We start from the raw sequence: 20,173 nt of genomic DNA, 5'->3' as shown, positions 1-20,173 counted from the left end.
TGTTAACTTTCTTATGGTCTTCCTCTGGGTTGACTCAAAATCTGCTTCTCAAAAGAATCTACAGTTTTGAAAGACTGTTTAATTTGACAGTATGACAAGGTTTTGGGGGTTATGTTGTTTATTTTCTAGTTTCAGTCACTAACTTCAGCTCTTTTCGCAGGGCGCACATTTCCAACACATCCGTACTTCTCAGCACAGCTGGGGGCTGGGCAACTGTCACTCTACAACATTTTGAAAGCCTATTCACTTCTGGACCAGGAAGTAGGATATTGCCAGGGCCTTAGTTTTGTAGCAGGAGTTTTACTGCTTCATATGAGTGAAGAAGATGCTTTTAAAATGCTGAAGTTTCTTATGTTTGACATGGGCCTGAGAAAACAGTATCGTCCTGACATGACAATTTTGCAGGTATGATTTCATTTTTTTTAAGTAAAAGATGCTAATATTAAATAATAATAATGCAATATGGCTAGCATTGTCAGAAACTGAACTTAACTTGAATTCTTAAAAATAGGGAAGGATAATCTAGGAAAAGAATACATCATCTTAAATGCATGATTTTCAAATCAAAATACTTCTGGGGAAACTGTGGAAACTATAAATAAAAATACTTCTCTTGTGTTCAAATGAGGTTCAAATGACCCTATAAACCAGCCTGTTGTAGGCTCAGAGGTGACCCATCCTGTGTCTTTTAGGTGGCTTCCAGGTATTTCTTGTTTCCACACAATTTCATCCAAACATCAATTGACAAATACCTTTCTCTGTTTCTGACAAGGATGAAGCATGGACTTTGCTGTTATGAATGTTAAAACGTGTTGATCTTTATTCTCTTGTTCTTATTCCATTTAGATCCAGATGTACCAATTGTCTCGACTTCTTCATGACTACCATCGAGATCTGTATAACCACCTGGAGGCTCATGAGATTGGCCCCAGCCTCTATGCTGCTCCCTGGTTTCTCACCATGTTTGCCTCCCAGTTTCCCCTTGGATTTGTATCCAGAGTGTTTGGTAATTCTTCATAAAACTTCTCTCTGTTCTTTCTGAAGTCTTACATGTGGAATCTTGGTATTATTATAGCATTACTATCCAAGCAGTTTCAGACACCCAGGAGAAATATTTTGCTTACTGTGAACAGAAGAAAAACAACAGAGGTCATCCTATGAAATGTGCAGTATATCAGTAAAAGTGGAAGAGAGAGGAGAGAAGTAAACAACAGCCCCTAGTGTCTTTTCATCCCCATTATTACATTTTCCCACCTTGTAACCACTTTTAGAGAGGATGTAAAATTTGATGCCGTGAAGGCAGCCATTGTATTATGACAATGACACTTCAACACCAACAATTAGTTATTTTCAAGCTGAAAAGAGATGTAACAAAGACATCGTCTGAGAAGTATATCCATTTAGTCCATTATCATAATTTCCAGCAGTGTCAGCAGAAAATTAGCTTGAGCATTATGTTTTAAGGCGCACACAGAGATGGCCCTTGCAGTGTAATCATGGACTTACTCTGCAGAAATACAAGACATTTAACCTAGTGTTTCTTGTCCTGACAGTTTTAGTTCCAAAAATGTTTGGCATCATCTGGGGTTTAGTTTCTAAAGTCACTTCTGTAGCCTATTTTTAATATCTACAGAAGCTTTCTTTTTTAATTAAATTCCAGTTAAGAATTTACCTTGATGCCATCTACCATATACATGCCATGTATATTTCATGGACTGTTTGATGTCTGAGAAGATGCTTTGTTTCCTTTTCAGTTGTTTGTTTTTCCACTTCATTATGTGGTACTGGATTGTCCATAATGAGTGGGGTGGATTGGAACTTTCTCCCAAGTTCTTCTCTTCTAGTGAGAAGCCAGTTTCATTTTCCTTAGTCATTGAGATGCAATGAAGAAATTGTTCATCATTAGCAGATTAATACTGACACTTTCTTGACTTAAAAAAATATGGTTCTGCCTACCACAAATAGGAATATAGAGCTCAGGAAGAACCAAAGAGAATCCTGTCTAGTTTCTGTTTAAGGGCATGCTAAAAGTAATGCTAGAAAAGCTCACAGTGAAAAAGATGGTGTATAGACTAAAACTATCTGTCCCGTGATTAGCATCCAAACTCCAGGGAAAAGAGCATATTTTTTTCCTTGAAGAGTGCAAAGCAGGTTTATGTGCATCAACAAGTATGTAGCTGACAGTAATAATCTGTAGGAATCAAATTAGGTGCTGTATGCAAGTGTCATATACTGTTTATAATCAGCTCATCTTTTTGTTATTCTTAATCTTTCATAGTATTGTACATGGTAAGAAGTGTTTGAATGGGGCAATTGACTGCAGTGATGTTGTAAAAGTGCCTCCTGTATCCATTATATTTGGATTAGTATTTTCTCTGTCATTGAAGGATTGTCGAGCTTTAGAAAACAAAGACTTTGCATTAGAATTGAAGGCACAGATACATGATCTCCATACATCTGATTTTAGATCAAGAAGAGAAAAGCATGTGTGACAGAAACTGTTGCTTCTTAGAAACCTCTGATGTTTTTTAGAAAGTTCAATGTGACCAAAACTTGCAGCTTTGTATTTCATATTTTCCTTAAATTCAGTATCTCCTTTGTATTTAGTAATTTCCTTAAAACAGTATTTACTGGAGCTATGTTGGTTAGGAACATTGGACATTCTCTTACATTAGAAAGTAAAGTCTTGTCCTCACCCGTACTAAAGACTCTGAAACACAACTTTAAACAAAAAAGGTTAGAGCTGTTCCTCTGCCAATGGCTGTCAGCAGCAACATGGCAAGTTAAAATCCAGTCATTTTTGATCTATATCTTCACACATTCCTGCAGAACATACTTATACAGATTTTCATTGCTCACTTATTAGAACCCTTGGGAGGAAAGAATGTTGATGCTGAAGTGACTGAATTATAGGTTGCTAATAGTCTGAGATTGCACTGCCATTTTCTAGCATGTTAATTTCTGTGAACCCCTAGTATTTGAAACTAGCCCACTCATATTTAATTATATAATCGTTACAGCCCATTCTTTTGCATTTCCATAGAGCATGCTTTTTGCAGACATCTAACAGGCAATATGTAAAAGAAATGGGTTAGACTGTTTTATAAATCAAATAGCAAAACTCCTTTTAAGTTTTCATTTATCTGTCCAAACTTTGAACACTTCTGAGCAGGAGCTGATGAAAGTAGAGTGTTACAAAAGATGGGTTCTTTAGTACCCCTGCTTACTTTTTCATAGAGGAGATTTGATAGAATAGTGTTTATTTTGTTTCAAGATTGTAGATAAAACTTAATTTTTTTTAATCTTGTAGGCTACTAGCAAGTCATGCTGACATTAATTTGGGTACCTTCACTGTGTTGTTGTTGGCTGGGAGCCTGCTTAATATGAAGCATGGGGAGTGGACAACAAACAGGTCTTTGTTAAATACTTGCTGTCTTAAATGAGAGAGGGATTTCAGCTGTGTATTACCAGCTCAGTCATACAGACTTTCATTAACAACTTTCAGGTCACCTTGAGTTAATCTGCATGTCATTATGGGGCAGGTGCTGAATCATAAAAACACATTCTTTTTAGCTTTGCTTTTTTCACTTTGTGTTTCTAGCTGTTCTTCAGTATTTCCTGTCTTAATACGGAGCTTTCCCTATGAATCATTTTCCCATACTTACGAGTTTCAATAGAGAATTGAGGCAGATGCCTTCTCTGTTACCACTTTTTAATCATTTCTGCCACTGGAGTTCACATTCAGCTCAACACAGAGCTGAAAAATGTTACACCCCTTCTAGGACAAATGGCAAGAACGTGTGAGATTTGTGGTTAGTTTTTACTTGTGCTTTTCTTTCTTGGAGGGAGAGAGTGAAATGACTTATGGCTTCAACATTGCAAGCTAAAGAGTGCAAGAGGGGAATTTCATTATAATACAAATTTGGAAATAGAGTTTGGTTTTACTAAGAAAGGCTGTTAGCCAGTGCTTTCTTAGGTTCTTCACTACATCAGAGATAACTGTAGTTTTGCTGGAAGGCATGCTGGGTTTTTTCTATTTCTTTGCTTTACCTTTTTTTTTTTTTTTTTTTTTTTTTAGTATCAAGGTTTGTTTTTTTCTTTTTGTGTCACTATGCTACTTTTTATGTGAAGTGTTTGTGTATTGAAATATTGATTGTGGCTGCATTCACAGCTTCAAATACAAAGCAGGGAAAGAACAAGAGAGAAGCCTTTTCAAAGTAATTTTATATTTAGGAAATATGATAAAAACTCCACAGTATCTTCTATTCCTTTATCACCTCCATCAGTATTGTTTAATTCATTAGATGCTTTTGTCTGTAGCAAGTTGAGCCCTTCAATGAGACCAGGAGCAGATTCTGACAGTAGCAGGAAAGTCAAGTGCAGGGCAATGCTGTTTGTACAGACTGGGTTTCTTCTCTGATGCCTTTATTGCAGACTTCTATTTCTTTACTCTATAAATACATAAGCACTTTGTAAAAGAAAAGAAAGGAAAGGACATTACATTGAAAGGTCACTGTATATTGTGGTTTCAGTGTGCTTGGTATGCCAGGTGCTGTCATTGCAGGGCCACCTGCAATATTTACACCTAAGCTGTATGACTAAGATTTCAGGGTATTTATTAATACCCTTATTAGCATATTAACAGAAGTGGTTGAGACACATACTAAAAATAAACACATGCACCTGAAACTTGAGGCTACTGGAAAGTGTGCATTTAGCCTCATGTGCTAAATGTTTTATTGTGGTTTTGTGGCTTTTCCACCACATGAGAGAAAAACCAAATTTCAGATCTTCAATTGTGTCTTCAGGTATAGGTTTTTTCCCTATTGTACTACGATTTTTAAAGGGCATTGGGAGTATATTTCTATTCAAATTTATATTCCTACAAACATGAAAACAGCTCACTAAACTATTACATGCACAAAAAGTGGCAACATTGATAAACTTGACTACTTAGTTTATTGTAGACCTAGCTTAAACTTGAATTGCTTTTTTTTGGTGAAAACTCACTAAACAAATTAATAAGTGATTGTGTTAGTCAAGTGTGGTATTCACAGTAATAATCTTGATCCTATAAAACTTCTAAAGCCAAGAGCACATGTCCAGCACAGTGTATCTGACCTCCAGGTCACTCCTATCAGAAGTTGTTGTCCTTTGACTATTTTTGGCTTTGATATTCTTGTCAAAAGATGTGTTTGCTTGATATAACCTGTTTTTTCCTTGTTTTCACAGATATGCTCTTTCTTCAAGGATCGGAGGCTATATTTAAAGTGGCTCTAAGCCTTTTGGGAAGCCACAAGCCCTTGATTTTGCAGCATGAAAATCTAGAAACTATTGTTGATTTTATTAAAAGCACTCTTCCCAACTTGGGTTTGGTACAGATGGAAAAGACCATTAGTCAGGTATGAAATAAACTGAACACATGAGAGGTATGCAAAGGAATGCTTTTGTTAAGTTCTCAACAGAAAAAGCAGAACAGCTACTACTTCAAGCTGAGTACTCCCTTGAAGTTTGGAAGATGTTGAAAACTTCTGGAAGCAGATGACTTGTAAACCAAGATGACTTAGTAGCTTTCTATGATATTGTAACCATTGGTTATTGTCACTTTATGAAACTTTTAGTGAAAATTAATTCTTATTTCATCAAAGCTTGCCTTCCAAGTCTCATATCAGAAGCAAAAATTGACTTACAAGAGCCTCACAAATGTTAACCTTACTTAATGAAATTAGAAGCCTTCCCACATCCAGTCTGTCTCTACTGGCCTTTATGGTGCTGGCCCAGTGTGTAACAGCAGCACCTTTCCAATTCTGTCAGGAGTACACTGGGCAGTGCAGACTGTTGCAGTGAGTAGTGACTCTAGAGAGCAAGACTTGGAATCCTTGATACAATTCTTTTGAACAGCAGACAAGGAAGATGATGCAACATTGCTAATACTCCAGATGATACTTATGTATTATGAAAAAAACAGAAATTATTTAAATTAAGGCTTGCCTGTTTAAAAACCCTAAGTGTTTTTTACACTTGATATCTAAACTGCAGCAGACAAATAGAAGATGGGCTTTAGCCAGTTTTTCTGAAGGCCTTTTGTGGTCCAGAACATAGGGGCTGTGCTGTGCAGAACTGCAGATGCTGACACCCCCCAAGGGCTGCCAGAGATCAAAGCCCGTGGGTTGATAAAGAAAGCAGCAGCACAGTGCTCTGCAGAGGGCTGCTGAAGGGCTCGCTCTGAGCCCTGGCAGCAAAGCTTCAGGGGGACACAGCTCACATTGGGGCCAGAAAAAAGGCTCCTGGTGGTTACTGTCAGAGATGAGAACTAGAATGTCTGTGCAGGAGGAAGGAAAGAAGGAATTTCCAAGGGGCAAAGGGGGTTGTGTGTTACCTGCCAGGCTGAAAAACTTGCAGTGCTTAGGTGACCTGCAGAAAACCATGTGCTTTGAGCTGAAGGAGGGAGGGATGCTCTGTTTAGGCAGCCCTGACTGCTCTAAATTTGAAGTGGGTAGGTAGAAGTGAGTAGAAGGAAGAGCAGTGGGAAGGTAGAAGTGAGTAGAAGGAAGAGCAGTTCCCCCCTTTGATCAGGGCTGACTCTGAAGAGAGAAGCTGTTTGACCAGCCCACAGTCCATACACAGTTCCTGGGTTAATCCCCATGCTCCTCATCCTTCTCCAGCATGGCCTTTGGTTCCATGCCTTAACATGCCTTCAGTTAGCTAGGTTTCAAATCAAACATTTTATTGCCTCAAGTTTCCCTTCTTTCAGATTTCATACTCTGGTTATGACAGCAGGGATTTCCCTCCCTCCTCAGGAGCACAGAGGCTAAAAGTGGCAGAGGTCATAAGAGGAACTAACATTCTGCCCTGCTGAATTGCACTGCTTGTTTTATTGAAATTTCAACAGGGTGTCTTCCCCAGAGATGCTCAGATTCACAGGAAATGGAAATTCCCTATGCGTAATCAAACTCAAACTAAAATTGTGTTTCAGCCTTCTGTGCTTAGATGCTCAGTAAATACATTTCTGCTGCTATTTAACTATGAGATAATTTTTTATTGGACATATGACAGAAGCTTTTCATAATCTGATGTTTTCTTTAACCAACAGTTAAAGTTTCGTAGACAGAGCAGATAAATAAAATAGGCAAATATCCTTGTTACTTTTAAGAGGTATTTCAGATGGGATTTGACATTTGACTGATTTTCAAAATGAATAAAGTACAAGAGGTTTAAAAACAAAGAATGACCCTGGAATTTCCTTTCTTGGGGTATTTTTCAAATACATTTTTAAAACAACTTTTATTTCTTCTATGTTCTGTGATTGGCACACTTGTCCTTTTCATTTACTACCTTCTTCATTGCTTGTAGTGGAAAGTGGAGTCATATTAATGAATAATTTGAAGGCAGATGTTTGCCAAAACCTAGAAAAAGGTAAAGAAAATAGTAGGGCTTTTTCCCTTGGGTCACTCTGCATCTCAGTTTATTTATCTGCTTTTAAAATAAAAGTTTTTCTTAATGTTCATGGATAAGACTGAGCTTTCGTTTCAGTGATTTGTATTTAACAATAATAGAAATCTATTTTGATGTTACATTATGTTTTTGTTAAGTGTGTTAGTGTAAGGATAGAAAATTTATTCTTTCAGTCTGTAAAGATACTATAGAGTCATAAATAAAGATAGCAAAGTCTACAGTTTTTCATTTAAGGCTTTTCTTTTACTTAACGTTACACATGTGGCAGGACTTTGGACCACACTTTTTCTGAACTGACAACTAATTCTGAGTATGACTAGAAGGGTTTATGCCAAACTGAGATGTATTCAGTTTGGAAAGGGGAATACCCTACAATGTCCACAGCCTTGAAACCTTTAGTGTAAGTAGTTTTGCTGAAGTCAGGCAGCAAATCAGTAGCAAAATTTTTAAGTAGATCCAATGCCAATGTATTGCACTCTACTGCCTCAGGCTTGCCATTTCCACAATAGAAAATGTGAATACCAAAAAATAAGTTATTTTCTTGTATGCATTGATTAAATATCTGAGTCTAGATCTAGATCAATAAATTTTAAAGCCTTGAAAGAGCAACGATTTTGATCTGCACAGCACCTAATAATATTTTTCTATACAACAGGTGTTTGAAATGGATATTGCCAAGCAGTTGCAAGCTTATGAAGTTGAATATCATGTGCTTCAGGATGAGCTTATAGATTCTTCTTTAAATGACAATCAGAGACTGGATAAATTAGAAAAGGCAAACAGCAGCTTACGCAAACAAAACTTTGAACTCCTGGAAGAACTACAGGTACAATTTATATTTCATATATGATTAACAGTCTAATTTTTTAATTGATGCACCTTTTCAGAAGAGCCTGTCCTACTCCACTTCACAGGAGGGATTGGTGTTTGGTCTAGTGAATTTAAAATGTAGCCACTTAAAGTTTTATTTAGTTTAGCCCTCAAATTTTACATGCAGAAGAAATTCTGAGGGGTGGTTAGAGCATATACTTGTAGTTAGTGAAAAGATTCAATACACTGCCTCTTCTCTTTTAATTAAAATCTTATCTGTAGAAGATAACTAAAAATAAAGTGCTTTTTCAGCTTCATTTATATATTTTCAGTCACAGCTTTATAACAGCAGGGATACTACTCTGCCAAAAATGGGTATACTAATTCTAATGTCACAATTTAAGGATGCATTGTCTATAAAGGCATACTTTCTATTGCAAAATTTTAGCTGTTTTCCACATTGTTTAAACATTATGTGAAATAATAATTTCTAAAATATATATTCTGCAGCTTTTTCAGAGGCAGCATACCTGTTCTTTGTAAGGGGTTATTCTTTGCTTATCTGAGTAAGAAGTCAGTTTTCTGGCTGCTTTATAACAGATGTTTGCTATAGAACTTTTGACTGTGCATTTAGTTTGATGGAGAAAGGGACTTCAAGGGTAAGAAGCAGACATTTCAAACCTCTTGATTATTGTTAGACATAAACTTAGTAAAATAATTGCTGAGGGAAGTTTAGGTTTCTCAGACATTGGTTCTTTTTCCTACTAAAGCCAGTCAATCATGCAGATTTAGATTGCCCCTCCTAAAAAAAATTTTCTTCAGCTGTACATTCTGATCCTGTGAGATCTGATCCTGTTTTAGGTTCTAGCTTGAGCCTTAGAGAAGTCAGAAGGAGAGGCACTCTTCTGCAAGATATTTTCATAAAGCTTTGGGCCAATATGGACAAGGAAATTGTTGGATACAGTAAGGGGAAGACGGATTTCTGGGATGATATTCAAGATGTGATGTCCTGTAAATATCTGTATCAAGGATCTTCAGCTTGGGAAGTGTGGGCTGGACAGTGGACAGTGTGGTGGATTGAAAACTGGCTGAGAGGGTTGTGCTCAGTGGCACAGAGTCCAGTTGGAGGCCTGTGACTAGCAGTGTTGCACAAGGTTCAATACTGGGCCCAGTATTATTTGTCTCATTCATCAAGGACTTGGATGAATGGGCAGAGGCCTCCTCAGTGAGTTCACTGATGGCACAAAGCTGGGAGGAGCAGCCAATACCCCAGAGTGCTGTGCAGCCCTTCAGAAGGGCCTCAGTAGGCTGGAGAGATGGGCACAGAAAAACCTTCTGAAATTTAACAGGAGAAAGTACAGGGTCCTGCAGCTGGGCAGGAATAACCCCAGGCGCTAGCACAGGCTGGGGGCCAACCTGCTGGGCAGCAGCTCTGAGGAGAAGGACCTGGGGATCCTGGTGGACAACAGGCTGTCCATGAGCCAGCAGAATGTCCTTGTGGCCAAGAAGGCCAATGGAATTCTGTGGGGCATTAGGAACTGCACTGCCAGTGGGTCAAGGGAGGTGATCCTGCCCCTCTACTCAGCCCTGGTGAGGCACATCTGGAGTGCTGTGCCCAGTTCTGGGCTCCTCAGAACAAAAGAGACCTGGAGCTCCTGGAGCAGGTCATCAGGATATGAAGAGAAGGTGTGAAGTGGATGGAGCCAGGCTCCACTCAGAGGTGCAGAGCAGTAGGAAAAGAGGGAATGGGCAGAAACTGATGCATAGGAAGTTCCACCTGAACATGAGAACTTTACAATGTCCTTGACTGAGAACTGTCACAGGTGGCCCAGTGGAGTCTCCCTCACTGGAGCTATTCAAAAGCACTCAGGACACAGACCTGAATGACTGCTCTAGGGGACCCTGGTTGAGCAGGGATGTTGCACCTGAATGACCTCCAGGGATCCCTTCCAACCCTATCCACTCTGTGATGTTGTGATCTTCCACCCACTCCTGTCCCTATAGACTTGGCAGCCTTAATCAGTTTATTATGAAGCTCATCTCCACCTCAGTACTGGCAAGTCAGCAGCTAGAATCACAGCAGGGAACTTCACCATCTTACACTGTAGTGTTGGAGCAATCCCTTTGTCTTGGAGATGGGCTGCATCAGACCTTGTTTCATAGGGTGGAAGGTGACCCATTGCTGATAGGAGGGAAATGCATCACCAGATAATGTCAATGGGTCGATATCATTTGTCAATACTTTGTCCCCAAGGGCTGAACTTTTTAACCCATCAGAATTACATGATGGGTAGTGGGCTCATCAGAAAGGGAAATACTTTCCTGAAAGCAAAGACCACCCTGTACTCATCCTGTCTCCAAATGTTATTATCCAGTGCTGAAACTTCCAGACAGATACCTGACGTTGTCAGAGTACCTACAGGTCTCACATGGTGACTGAACCATCTAATACTTTGTTTCACCATAAAGTAGAATGCCAGTATTTGCAGCCTTTTGAGGGGGAACTTTTGAAATTTTTCACAATGTGTTTTTCATTTGCATATTGCTCTAAATCCTCTTCTCCTTTGCCTTCAAACCTGGTATTCATTGGACTCAATGTTGAGGACTCAATGAAATGAGGATGCAGCTAACATGTTGAGTTGTCTTTGTTTTGCAAAGCAACAACTGTGGCTGGCCAAAAATATCTCCCAACTGACCCATACAGAAGCTTATCTTAACCTGCAGTTCTTTGGTATAAAATTTGGAGATTTGGCAACTTTCTAATTTCATTACTTTGCATTATATTCTGAGTTTAATTTTTCATAATTTCTTTAGTATTTTATATATATTCATCTCAAAAAATAGTTTAAAGATGGTTTCAGTCATTAATAAATTTACCAGTTTTTCCCTTCCCATCCTTTCTCCCCTACTGTCTTTTTACTTTGATAGGTGGCTAATGGAAAAATCCAAAACCTTGAAGCTACAGTAGAGCTTTTATTGACCAATGAAGGCAAACTGAAGCAGTCCATTCTCGCTCTTGAGCAGGAGCGAGCAGCTCTGCTGAAAGCTGTGGAAGAGATGCAAAAAAAGATGGGTGATACAGATGGGAAGCCTCTTCTTACTAGACAAGAACTGGATGCTGACTGACCTGCACAGTTGTAAGGGAGCAGAGAAGCTGAGCAAGAAACAAAGGGAAGAACTGAGTCATTTTGTCATGATCCATGAGGATTTGAAATTGTTGTGTTTGTTGTACACACCTTACTGTGGCAAAGCAAGATAAGGGCATGGTGGCTTTCCATTTCAGAGAAGCTGGTTGCCTGGGGAAAGACTCTTCTCTTCTTAGTATGTAGAAATACTGTGAAGAGTAAGATGCCACATAAGAAATAGTAAACAGGAGAAACTTGCTAGTGTGTGCAGTCATATGCAATACACTGTAAATATGGTATGGATTCTTCAATAAGTGCTTCTAAACCTAAGTGCTTTGGGTTTGTCACATTTTTGTTTGTGTCTGGATCACCACCAAGTTAAATAGCACATCCTTTAGAAGGTCTTTTGAAGAAATATATCAGTGTAAAACCTTTAAATGGATGACTGCCCCATTGCAGCTGTGCAGTGGTAACATTTACAGGTGATTTGTATTGGACTTGAAATTTTTTTTGGTGTAACTCCCCTACAGCTTGGCTGGGTTCTGTTAATTATGTTGTTTACACCTCAGAAAACTGCTTCCTGATGCTTGAAAGTGTGAATCCATTGAACTCCAGGGAGCTGGACATTATCGTATGTAACTATGCATAACTGGGGGTTGCCTTCCTTTTTTTTAAGTATGTTGGTTTAGTATATTTCTTCTTTAACTACCATTAATTTAGTGTATTGTTAGTTAGCGTTATCTCATAAACATACTGTATATAGTAATTGCATTATTCTTAACAAAATATACTGACATTAATTTGGTGAAGCATGTGACTCTTGCAGCATCATTCAAGGATTTGTATTCAGACTCTTCAAATTTCATCTTATTTATTTCTGATCTGCTGTGTAATGTAAGACATCTTTTTTTTTTCTGGGAAAGTAACATCCACTGTCATTTTTTCCCCCTTTATTTACTACTCTATGCACACCCATCCTTTAGGAAATCTAAAGACTTTTTCTGAAGTGCAGTCATTTCAAGAGCTTTATGATGTGCCAGATATGCTTAAACTGTTTCATAAAGGGTATAGAAGTTCTAATTAGGATGCCATTATTTTGCAGTGCATCTTTCAAATAAGATTACATATCTAAAAGAGTAAGTCTCACTTTTCTTAATGCAAAAGTAGTTTGCAAGCCAGTTAAAGCAACATTGTGCAATAATACCCTTGGATATGTTGTTGTTGGGTTAACTTCAGAATTAGGAATATTGCCATAGTTTTTTTCAGTCGCTAAGCACTGAGTTTATAGGCACTGGTGTTTTGTTATAATGGAGATTCACCCAGGACATGATTTTTATATGTTTGGTTTTTGCAAGTCCACTTTGTATTCACTTAGTATTGAAATTCCACATACATCAGTTATTATTAATCCATTTACCTCTTAAGCTTGTTTTTTTTTTAATTTGGAAATCCACAGTGAAGCTTATGCTTCATGTTTAAAATCTTGTCATAATGGACCTCATACTGTCAGATCACTCAGTAATGTTGTGTTTTTACAGCATAGTGCCATCGTTCATTCACTGACTTTTTAACAAAAGCAATAAAAATAATAATAATCTATGCCTACATCTATGTTGTTACATTTTTTGGTATTCAAACACAAAACCACAGTTGGTGGGGTGCCAGTTCAAAACCACGTGAGATGAGACCTCCCCTGGAAGTACGGTGCTGTCTACAGTGGTTGTTAATTTCCATTCAGCTCCCTGGTCCAATGGAACAGTTGCTTCTATATAATTAGAAAAGCCTCATGTTGCTTGTTACCTATTTACCAGTTCATGCTTTCTGAGAACAGTGACTCTAGTTCTCATCTAAGTGCACTTAGTAATGTGCTTACACAAATTCTCAGTAAAGGCTTTGGACTAGAAGTTGAAGGGAAGTAATACCACTTACCAAGTTCCCAACTTTGAAAAAGCTCAGGGCTTTTCCATCCAGAAGTATGAGAAAGAAATAATAGAGCCCAGAGCTAGTCCCAGATACTTGATACTCTAACTATGCTGTAGCTGAGCATCCTTAAAAATGTGTAAAATTAGGTCTCCTATTTTCTGAGCACCAGAAATTGTCATCACATACCATCTTCTTTATTAACAGTAATTTCTGATTCAGAGAATATTTTTTTTAAAAGCCACCTGCAAATCAGGTGGAATTTGAATTGAATCTCTCAGCAGAAATAGCAAATTAATCACTCACAGAAAATCAAAGTTGAAATAATCCACATTTTCTCCATATCATTTCTACAGATAAAAACCCCCAGCAGTGATGCCTAATCTTTGAAGAAAAGAAAAAACAGTGAAGAAAGAAGGAGGGAAGGAGGGAAGGGGTTCATTGGTATGTGCAACTTAGGCTTCCAAAGGTGCATGACAAAGGCAGCAAGGGATGCAGTGTAAGTGTGCTAGTGAATTACATGGATGCAGTAGTCCAGAGAGAGACTAGCCTGAAATGTGGCAAGAACTGATGTTGACATGAGCAACAAGAAAAAGGCAGGATCTCTGAAACCTTTGCAGTGAACAGTGCTGCATGGACGGAGCACTGGCTGCGCTGTGTCGTGGTCACCAGTTCTGGTTTGGTTTTCTTACAGCGAGTAATTGTGGTAGGTACCTGGGACATGCTGTGCTTCTGACTGTCTGGTGTACTTCTTGCCCTAGTGTCTATTTCCAGAGATCATTATTTCATACAGAATTGGAGAAATGATACGGTGCCTATCGTGGGAAAATCAAAGCACTTCCATAAAGGCACAAGTTCTCTTGCTTAGAGTGAGAACTGAGTCACAAAAATGTGCAATGATTTGCACCAAATATTTCAATTTCTCACTGGTTGCTCACATCCAGTGCAATCTAGATCTTCTAAGTCATGTCAAACTGTCTTACTGGTTTTCTGAAAGATTGTTCCAGAAGGTCTGTAACATGTACTTGGTATGTCAGGCAACGCTCTGCCAAAACAGTGTAAAATGGGAAATGCAGCCACTGGAGCCTCGTCCTTTACTGGCAGCTATTCCTCCCTCCCAAAAGTAACTCTCTCACTCCCACTAAAGCATGCTGTGTCCTTGCCAGGTACCTCTGCAGGTACCCAGCACACACCAGCTCTTGTTTGACACATGCTGGAGCGGAGGCTCTGCCAGCGATTCTGATCAGCAAGGACTGTAGTATAGCAGTCAATAAATATTCTTGGAATTTTTTTCAAACACAATAATCTGATAGGAATTGCATTATTTAGGACTAAATCACAAAACTGCAGCTAGTAGGACTCTGAATGAAGGGCAGTAGTCTCTGCATGGCAAAGAAGGCAACAAAGCTGGTTCTTTTTCTCCTTTGGGATCTTCTTCCATCATTCAGTGAAGCAAGGAACTGAATCCAGTTTTTTTACTTCAAGCCCACTACAGTAGGTGCTGCAATTCCACTGTAATAAAACAGCCTGGTATGTCAAAATGGCAGAGCATACCACTTTGTAGCCAAGTCAGGTGGGATACTATCAGTGCCCTCACTGCATTCCCCTCTCTGCTGGAGATTTGGCTGCTTAATTACATAATGCAGACATCTGTCTTAAAGGTATTTCAGCATTGGGCCTCAATGCCTACTGGCCTTGCAACCATTCAGCAGAAAGCTGGAAGAAGCCAGCTGCTTCCCACACTGCCACCATCTTTTAGGAGATGCATTTAAATTGTATTTCCTGTGCTTGGTCCTTGCCTGAGCTATGTTGCAGCTACACCTGCATCTGGCTATGTACCCTTTTTGACCCTGGCCTATGGGCTTGGCTTTCTTGCTTGAGCTCAGCCTTGACTGGTCATCTGAACTGTTGACCTGCCAACACAGTTTTTTGAGTACTGTGGGACATGCTCCTTGTCAGCAAGTTGTTCCCTTTGCCTGCCTGTCACCCTCAGCCCCTGGCTCAGTGTCCCCTTCAGAGCAGCCCTGCCCTTGCCGCTCCCCAGCACAAGCTCAGGTTTCATATCTGCCCCGCTGCTGTTTCCGGGGCTGGGCTGGCCAGGGCTTGTTTAGGTGTCTGTGCATGCCACTGCTCTTCCCTGAACAAGCCAGCCTGTTCTCTTAGAGCCTGCTTTGGCACCTCCAGCACAATGGTTGCTCTGTGTAACACAGCCCTTTACTAGTCTGCTATCCATTTCAAAATTCCATGTTCACATTCTTTTTGACATCAAACACTGCACCGTATTTGCAAACACAATTTTGGTGTTGATGACACCAGAAAAAATGCCTGAAATTAATACATTTTGACTACAGCTGGACAAATGCCATGGTTGCTTGAGGCACCTTAGATCATTGCACAGCATTTATATGGTGTCACACCCTGTGACATGAAGCAATTTTTCTTCAACAGAGCTTTACTGGAGCAGGTGCGTGGGAGGGAGGAGAGCTCTGGCAGCCAGGCCAGCCATGGGCACTGCAATCCAGGCATTGCCTTCAGAAGGCACATGTGTGAGTTTTACATAACCTAAGTTAGGGTGGGTCACTAGGCACTCATTTGCTCATGTAGCTGCCAGAAAACATTTCTTTCATCTAGACAAACCTGAAGCTGCAAGAACTTTCTGTGCCTCAAAATAGGCCTTTTCAGCATAACCCAAAGCAAATTAAGAAGGACTTCATTATGTACAAGATTCTAGTTATTCTTTTGTATAAATGCACTTTTCCTTCTGTCTAATTTTATCACATATTTATTTTCATGGTGCTAGAAAAGTGTTGGGGCTATAGATGCTAAAAGATGATGAAACTCCTCTTGCAGACAGAACGGAGATGATTAAAACAGGGCTTCTGGAGAGGTTTTTACTAGTTCCCCATCCCTGACTTTTCTTGTGCGTCATTTCAGAACCAAAGACATTTTAGAAAAATTTCATTACATTTCTTTTTTTGATTAGGAACAACTGACAAAAATGTTCTGACAACAGCCATTGATCCTAGGTTCAACCAAATGCCTGTTTCTGTCATTTTCTAGAGCTCCTATGTAATACCTTTCCTTTTGTTAACCATTTCACATTAGACTGCTTGTGGAGAAATACATTTTTCATTTTCTAGGTAAAAGCAGAATATGATAATTATCTTTTGTATCTGTCTGGTCCTCTGCTACTAGTGAGGCAGTGAGTTTCCATTTCTCAGTAGTTATGTGCAAGTCATTCTAATCAAGATGGTCCTTAGGAAAAAAACTCTTGCTACAGTTTGGTTCATCCTATTACCCTATTTCAAGTTCATTTTTCTCAGATTTCTTTTTTTTTCCTAAGTTTTTACAGGATGAGTGAATACTAATAACACTACTATATTCAGTCTCTTTTTTCTGTCTTTCCAACATTTGATGCATAGGATGTTGTTGGCTCTGTAGATAGTGGCACTTCTTGTAATGTTGCAGATTTGAAATTGCCAAGGCAATGGTTGTCTTAAAGAGCATTTCTTCCATGTACTAGTTAAGATAAGCTGAGTAGCTTCAAGAGTCTGCTGCTGGCTGGGACTTTGAGCTCATGAAGTCATGGATTCTTGCTGGGATTAGTGGTACATGTATGTCTTCCCAGTTCATTATTCACAGTTTTCTCTTAGGGCATATCACAAAAAGTCTGACTGCAAAACAAACAAAACCTGAAATGCGGTTGTTGTTTAGTGTTTAACGGCCTGATACACCAATTGTCTCTGGTATTATTTGATAAGGAATCTTAAATGGTGGTTTCAGTGGTTAGAGACTGAGGTAACAGGCAGATACAGAGGAGCAGTGAACCTTGCAAATGGTAAAACAGCAATCTAATTATTATGTAAGTACAGAATCATTCTAGAGCATTTGAAGCTCATTCTATACAGGAAATGTGTCCAGCAAGTTGTTAACAGCCATTATGCTCATTTTTGAGAGAAGGAAAAACCAGGATGCTTACTAAAAATGAAAAGAGGTGGACTGATAAGAAGGCATGTAGGGCCAGACAGGATAAAGCTGTGACATTTTCAACACCTGCAGTAGGATGTCTGATATACCATAAAGACAAATACCCACTGAACTGAGAGGCAATACAAATGTGAGCAGAGTGAAATAATTGGGATAAGCCTCAGAAAACCTTCAGGTTTTTTTCAGTCCCTGATGGAGCTCATAAAGGCAGGCTTCAGTGTCAGCAGGGTTTTTCTGATAAAGAAAGTGTTCTGTTCTTTTAAAGCAGTGGAGAAAGTCAAGTAAGACCTGATTACATAACATAGTCATCTGGTCAGAATGACCTGCTAGAATGGAAAATGAAAGAAGACTTGTTAATACAAAAATATCTTCCATATCTTCCAAGAGCTTCTGGCATATCTCTGGGATGGACTGACATCTTCATCATGCTGAGAACAAGCGTCCACAGTACCTAGAAATCAAATAATTTAAGTAGCAAGTTCAGCCACAGACACTTAGAACATGTGACTTTGCTGGAGCTTACACGAAGGCAGTCCATTATGCTGATCTATTATTATGCTGCCCCTAATGGAACCATTTTTTGGTGATACCTGCCACCTTACCTGACGTTTAATAGAAAGTTACTTGCTTACAAATTTGGGGTTTATTGTTTGTCTCCCAGTTTTGGGGTTTATTGTCATGTCTCTGACCTTAACCTTCATTGTTTGGCATTAAACTCCTAAACTATGTCAAAGGGGTAGAAAGATTGCTTTAATGCACTGACTTTGCAGGAAAACAAGAAAAAGAATGGTGAGACAGAACATATGTGGGTGTTTTACCATGTCTGAACAGAAACTGCAGCTGCAGAAACTCCAGGTGGCCCACCTCTCTCCTGCAGGATTTAACAGGATAGAGTGATGGAGTCATATATAACTGCTGACTTCAGTGTTGCTGCATGCTGCCCTGGATACACTGGCTGGCAGGAAAGGTGCCATGCAAGCCATTGCCCACACTGTGGCAGCTGCCAAGTTCCATATAGGGTAGGAGAAATAAGTCTGTTTTAGCCTAAATCCAGCAGACATAAACAGTGTCTTCTATCCTCAGCACATCTTTAGGCATCCAAAATTATTAGCATTTGTTTAAAAGGAAAAAGAAAGAAAAAAAAAAAAAAAAAGCCAGCATTTCAGATTGTTCCAGAAAGCAATACTGTTTTAACTGGGGCTAATGTTTAAAAGACATTTGGCTAAATGGCAAAATAGGTACAAATTAAGGCAACATGTGCTTAAAATTGTGGACAAATAAGGGAATATATATTTGGACATTTGAGTGAATCTGTGTTAATTATTATTTGCTGAGTTTATATTGCAAGTGCAGTAAATTCTTGTTTCCCCTTTTAAAAAACCTCATGCCTCAACAAAAGATAAAAACTTCCATTGTCAGCTTTTGCTTAAAAAAGAAGTAGGAAGTTCTATGATTAAAGGAACATAAGTGTATGTGAGAGAAGGAGGAAATGAGAGTTTCAGAAGCAAAGAGCTGACAGCAGGGATTTACCCAAACCCTTTGTGTGACCTCCAGAGATATCCCAGCAAAAAGCATGCAACAGTTCACTGCTGTCAGCTATGAATTTCAGCAATTTTTAGTTACTGCAGTGACTAAAAGTTCTCTCAGAGAGAAGGTTATGATATACTTTCCCTCTTCTGCATTTCCCTCCCACCAGCTATTCTATCTTGCAACATAAAGGTGGGTCATGCACACAACACAGACATAAGCAGAACGTCTGCAAGCTCTGTTGTCTGTCACTTGAGCACCCTGCCCTGATGAGCCAAACAGTCAAGAGGAAAACCATCACTGAGGACTGAGGTATTTTCCTTTGTGAGCTGTGAGGTCCACGAGAGTCACTGGCTCTGTACTAACACCAGTCCTGTGCATTCTGGTGAAGCACCTCTTCTGGAAAACCAGAAGCATATGATCCAGCAAGTGTCAAGAGATGACGACTCTTCCACTTTCCATGAGAGTTAGATCTAGAAGGGTTGACCATTCTTTTGTTCAAACAAGAACAAAACATTGAAGACCCTGCATAGCCAAAAGATTTTGTTGTAGTTGTTGAGGCAGATCAGCCAGTGGAATGGAGTTCTTGGAAGATTTTATGTTTTCCCCCAGATTTCCTTCATTACCAAGCATGGTTTCTGCCCAGAAATTGTTGGCACTGCCAGCCCTCTTCCCAAAGGAAATTAAGGGCATGAGCAGTCTTGAAGCTTTTATTCATACCAAGATCTGTCTCTTTCAGTCAGAAAAGAAGGATGTAAGTTAGACATGTACCCAGCATTCCTGATGAATGGTTCCAAATTCAGCTCCTCCCTTCCATTCTTGATTCTTGACTATTTCCCAATGTGTATCTCCACAATTCCCAAGAAGCAGATTTACAAAAAGCTGTCTGTGATCTGAGATACACTAAGCCTTCCAAAAGAGGTATTTAATTTTACCCAGAACCCACAACTTTCTGCTCTGCTTCCTGGCCAAGTTTGTTGGTTTGAGCTCAGTGCAGTCCCAAACTCAGGAGTTACAAGATTCCCAGTTTGGAGTTACTCTGTGCCCATCAAGCTTGGAGTATAGAAAAAGCTCACTCATGTCTGTCTACACCATTCCATGTTGACTTCCTTTGAGTGTTTTCAGGTCAACTTCAAGACTTCTCTTCACCAAAGTACAACGAGCATGCAGGTAATATGAAGCATTTTACCAGCCCCTGACCATTTATGTTGTGGGCTTCTGTATCACCTTTCATTTTTCATAATTATTGGAAGACAGGGACAGATATTCCATGGGATGGTCCATGTCCCTGGTCTTCTGCATGCCCCTGGTTAGTCCTTCATTTCCATCTTTGTAGATAGCATTCTTGT

General features: G+C 39.3%; 1 protein-coding gene across 5 annotated transcripts in view; it reads left to right on the top strand.

Moving 5' to 3' along the window:
• Positions 1-12,967, top strand: part of TBC1D1 (TBC1 domain family member 1) — a 92,750-nt gene extending 79,783 nt beyond the window's left edge. For all 5 annotated transcript variants that reach the window (XM_058025074.1, XM_058025076.1, XM_058025075.1 and 2 more), the window contains 5 exons: positions 161-405; positions 847-1,006; positions 5,233-5,402; positions 8,111-8,281; positions 11,194-12,967. In XM_058025074.1, the coding sequence (XP_057881057.1) occupies positions 161-405; positions 847-1,006; positions 5,233-5,402; positions 8,111-8,281; positions 11,194-11,391 (944 nt within the window). In that variant the 3' untranslated portion in view covers positions 11,392-12,967. The remainder of the gene's footprint in view (positions 1-160; positions 406-846; positions 1,007-5,232; positions 5,403-8,110; positions 8,282-11,193) is intronic.
• Positions 12,968-20,173: the final 7,206 nt, after the last annotated feature.

This window comes from Melospiza georgiana, chromosome 5 (assembly GCF_028018845.1).
Source record: "Melospiza georgiana isolate bMelGeo1 chromosome 5, bMelGeo1.pri, whole genome shotgun sequence".
Taxonomy (NCBI): Eukaryota; Metazoa; Chordata; class Aves; order Passeriformes; family Passerellidae; genus Melospiza; species Melospiza georgiana.
This window is presented reverse-complemented; position numbering and strand designations above follow the sequence as displayed.